We start from the raw sequence: 5,113 nt of genomic DNA on the forward strand, positions 1-5,113 counted from the left end.
TCTGCAAGGAGAATGCAATCATCTGTCTCTGTATGCCTCCACATACATCTCATCTCCTTCAACCACTGGATGTTGGTGTTTTTGGACCACTCAAATGTGCATATGGAAAATTGGTTGAGGGGATGATGGTTGCTGGAAACAACTACATTGATAAGGAGGACTTGCATTTATATCCCCCTGCATGCAAAGCAGTCTTTACTTAAAAGAATATATGCAGTGGCTTTGCAGGAGCTGGTCTTAAACCACTTGTGACTTGATCAAGACCAGGTTCTTGAGAAAATCACCTTTTAACTTCATACACCAACACCACCTCTTATTGAAGTTGAAGGCACAATCTCTGCTTTTCAAACACCTCAGAATATTTGTCAGCTTGATCACAAGGTCCAAAGCTTACAGAGAAGCCTTCAAAAGAAAATATCACTTTCTAGCAGCCCAGTCTCTCATATTCAACATCTTGAAAGGGCTGCATAGATGGCAATGAATACAAATCTTCTTCTTCAAGGAATTTAAGGTTCTACAGGCTGAGAATGAGTAGAAAACTTAGAAGGCAAGGAGACATGCTGTATTAGGAAATGATATTATCTTATCTGTACAGGAAGGTCTAGATTGCATTCAGCAGCTTGATGTGCAGGCTGAGGACTAGATTGAGGAGCAGGCATCTATGCCTCACCAGTGTGCTCCACCATGCTGCAGTGGCTGCAGGACTATTGGACATACTATAAGGAGCTGTCCTAGTAAATAACTATTTTTTTCATCTTTATATAGTTGAATCTAATGGCGTTGGTGGTTGAAAAAACATCAAAACCCTGGTAGTTGTGGTGAGAATTCATTGCTCAGGGGTTGATTACATTAGTTAACAAGTGTAATATTAATAATATCTGAAAAAGCTGATTAGTTAATAGCTTAAACTAATGTAATTGATCACCGACCTGGCCAAATCACCGACCTGGCCAGCTGGCCACATCCACGACCACCTACCATCCATATTTGCAATTTATCCACAAACACAACCATGGCTGATAATTCAAAAGAAGATCACATGAAACTAGCTCTAGAAGCATTTAAAAAAGGCCTTTTTCCATCAGGAAATGCAGCAGCAAAGGCATATGATGTGCCTCTCTCTACCTTTAAGTCTCAAGTCAAAGGAACCACATGCTGCAAGGAATCAGTTGCCATATCACTGAAAATTGACACCTACTGAAGAAAAGACATTCTCATAATGGATTATTGATATGGGCCAGCATGGCCTACCTCTACAAATCTCCACTGTACGCTATTTGGCACAGTTATTACTGTCTGCACGGCTATCCTCCCAGACTGCCTATGTGGGCGAGTGTTGGGTGACTCAGTATATTCAACGCCATGATGAACTCTCCTCTAAATACAGCCGAAAATATGACTACCAGCATGCCAAATGTGAAGATCCAGAGCTTATTATGGGGTACCCAGTATAAGCACTTCCGTGATGCTATTGAAAAATATGGAATTCTTGAGCAAGATATCTACAATATGGATGAAACCGGATTTCGGATGGGCATGACATCCACAGCCAAAGTTATATGTGGTTCAGAGACTCAGGCAAGCAATGCCAAAGCCTTACAGCCTGGGAATCGTGAATGGAGATATTGCATGCTGATTTTGGATGGCCATAGCAGCCATGCCACTGCAGAATTCAACAGATTTTGTACTGAAATGAATATTATTCCTTTATATATGCCCATGCCAAATCTATCCAGCCTGGAAATCATGAGTTGATTACTATAATAATCACCATAAATGCCTCTGGATCTGTTCTACCCCCGCAGATTATTTTGGCCGGGAAAAAGCATCAATCTCAGTGGTATTCAGCTATTCCAAAGGAATACAAAATCAGCATGAGTGATAATGGCTGGAAAAATGATAATTTGGGATTTGAATGGCTTCAAGAGATGAAGACCTTTAAAATCAATCCCTATCTTCAGTTGTTGCAGACCAGATGCTTGAAAAGTTCATGAAGAGCACAGAAGTTGCAATGCAGAATGCTGTTCTATTAAAACAAGAACTCCATCAGCTTTGCACCTCAAATAAGCATCAGAAAGAGAAGAAGATGACATGAGCCTTTATTCAAGATGGAGGGAGCATAACTGGTGATGAGGGGCTGCAAAGATTGAGACAAAGAGAGGTGCAAGAAGAGCCATCATCAAGATCACAGCAGCCTGTACAGTGTAGTAATTGCAGCCAAGAGGGCCATAATAGATTAAAATGCCCTCTTTAGATAGTAATAGATTTAATAGATTTGGTATGCTTTATAACATGGAGAGGATACTATGTAGATGTATGAAGTAATTAGTATGCACTGCTGCTGACTGCACCTTTCAGTGATATGCACCTCTCAGTGATAGATTATGTTAATACTCCTTGCTTATAGATTATTTCAAGAAGTAGCTCATTTTCTTTTAATATTAAATTAGTCTTAATAATTATCTGCTGCTCTGTATATCTCTGTATTTGGCATTTAGCATAAGGGAAATTGACAATTTAAGAGTGTAGAATGTTATTAAACTTTGTTCTAATATCAGAGATCAGATTAGTATAATAATCTTTTTTTTTTAACATTCCCTCTGCTGTAATTCAGTTTTATTAAGTTCTTTATTAGCAGGACTACTGTAGTTAAGTAAATGGTTTTTCCTGGCCAGGATAATCTGCAGAGGTAGAGCAGATCCAAAGGCATTTATGGTGATTATTATAGTAATCCACTCACAATTTCCAGGCTGGATGGATTTGGCATGGCTATCTCTAGTCTCCAAGCCACAGATAACCTTTGCAGTTGATGCCACTCCCATTTGAAAACCAGATTCATTCATATTGTATATATCCTGCTCCAGAATGCCATATCTTTGGATGGTCTCTTGAACAACTCAGGACCCTCACATTTGGCACGCTGATAGTCATATTTGCGGGTATATTTAGATTTGAGCTCAGGACGGCGTTGAATAAACCGGTTAACCCATAGCTCACCAATGGTGGCTTTCTCGGGGGATTTCAGCCGTGCAGATAGCAGTAATTGGGCAAGATAGCAGACATTTGATATTTGAAGAGGTAGGCCATGCTGATACATATCTAGAATCCATCTAGATAGAGTCTTCAATTTCTGATAATTTCCGGCCATTTGCAGTGGATTCTTTGCGGGAGCAGACTCCATTCAGGCGTTTCATTAAGGTTCTTGATGGCACATCAAATGCTTGTGCACAGGCAGTTCTTCTTTAGAAAGCTCATTCATGATGGATAATCTGATGAAAAGTAGGATTGAAAAGTGGTGGTGGTAGTATACAAATTCAGGGGCCGCCGACCGCGCCTCTCGGTGATAGATTACGTTACTTAAGACTAGAAATACTAATGTTAAGTTTATCTGGAAGTGACCCTGTTATAAAGGATAAGAATGAGAGATCATAAGATCTGGCAAATTCTAAGGTTTAATGCTCTAAGAACTTTATTCAATACTGTTCTTTAGATCTTCTGGGATTGAATAAGGGTTGAAGTCCTTAAATATGGATCTTATTAAAATGGATAGTTTCTTATAAAGGAAATTAGGATAAAACAGCTATTCAGACTCCATTTAGCTTGCTCTAATAAACAATCATTCTTTAGGGAGCAAATAATTTAATAGCCCTACTAGTTTATTAGGTCACTTAGCTCTACAACATTTTCATAATTCATCTATATATCTCTAGTAGACAACAAGCAAAAACTCTAATATATTTATTAAAAGAGGGCTCTTTAATTGGCATGAAAGGGGTATTAATTTATTAGAGATAACAGAGATCTTAAAATTATTATCTTTTATAGATAGACAAGCAAAGTCCTTTTTGTACAAGCTAATTAATCTATTTATCTAGCCTCTTAGAAAAATCTTGTACTATTAAAATAAAGATATCTATAAGTGATAACAATCTTATTTCTTATAAAAGGGATTAATACAAGGCTATTTTTCTACTCTAATAGTTACAGGATTTGTCTTTATTAGGGGATGTTATATTTAAGGTCTGAGACATAGAATTTACAATCTTTCTAGTGGCAGAGAAGCAGGGGACAAAGGTCCATTATAAGATATTATTAGATTCATTAGACCAGCTATAATTAGACCATTGTTGATTTCCTCTCTCACAGGCATTGAGTCAACTTTAACTTCATTCCATTATAAGTGTGGTTATTCATAGTACTGATAGTCTTTTCACTATTAGTAATGTAATCCACGGCCAATTTGCACACCTTTGCCGCAACCAACATGATTTTTGAAGCTTTTCAACCACCAACGTCATTAAATAAGTCTATTTAAAAGATGAAATGAATAGTTATTTACTAGAGCAACTTATTATGGTATGTCCAATAGTTCCACAGCCACTGCAGCGTGGTGGAGCGCGCCAATGAGTTACAGATATAGGCTCATCAACCTGCTCATTAAGCTGTGTATCCAGCTGCTGAATGCGCTCACGATCTTCCTGTACAGATATGAAGAGGCCACCTCCAATAGAACCTTGCTTCCTTGCTTTCTTCTTTTTGCACTCATTTTCAGTGCGTAGAGTCCTGATTTCTTGATGAAGAAGAATGTTTATATTCATTGCCATCTGCGCTGCCTTTTCAAGATAGATGTTGAATATGAGAGACTGGACTGCTAGAAAGCATTCTTTTCTTTTTAAAGACTTCTCTGTAGGCTTCGAACCTTTGATCAATTTGACGAGGATTCTGAGGTGTTTGAAAAGCAGAGGAAACTGACCCTTCAACTTCAATAAGGGGTGGGGGTGTCAGCGTACGAAGTTGAAAAGTAATATTTTTAAGAACCCAGACTTTATCAAGTGGCTTAAGACCAGCACCTGCAAAGCCATTGCATATATTCTTTCCAGTAAAGACCTGGTCACGTGCAGGAGGATATAGATGCAGAAAATCCTCTATCAATGTGGTTATTTCCAGCAACCATCATCCCCTCAACTAGTTTTCCATATGCGCGTTTAAGCGGCCCAAAAACACCAATATCAAGTGGCTGAAGGAGATGAGATGTATGTGGAGGCATACAAAGACAGATGATTGCATTCTCTTTGCAGAAATCATCAAACTCTGCAGTTTGGTGACTTGAATG

The 5,113-nt window shown here is 38.5% G+C and overlaps 1 protein-coding gene across 1 annotated transcript; it reads left to right on the forward strand.

The window, feature by feature from the left end:
- Window positions 1–975: 975 nt before the first annotated feature.
- On the forward strand, window positions 976–1,927 carry ASPGLDRAFT_1153176 (uncharacterized protein). Its single transcript, XM_022539679.1, has 2 exons — window positions 976–1,348; window positions 1,407–1,927. The coding sequence occupies exons 1-2, from the start codon at window positions 1,233–1,235 to the stop codon at window positions 1,753–1,755; spliced, it is 465 nt and encodes a 154-aa protein (XP_022403954.1). The 5' UTR covers window positions 976–1,232; the 3' UTR covers window positions 1,756–1,927.
- The last annotated feature ends 3,186 nt before the right edge of the window (window positions 1,928–5,113 follow it).

The sequence above is a fragment of the Aspergillus glaucus genome, assembly GCF_001890805.1.
Source record: "Aspergillus glaucus CBS 516.65 unplaced genomic scaffold ASPGLscaffold_4, whole genome shotgun sequence".
NCBI lineage: Eukaryota > Fungi > Ascomycota > Eurotiomycetes > Eurotiales > Aspergillaceae > Aspergillus > Aspergillus glaucus.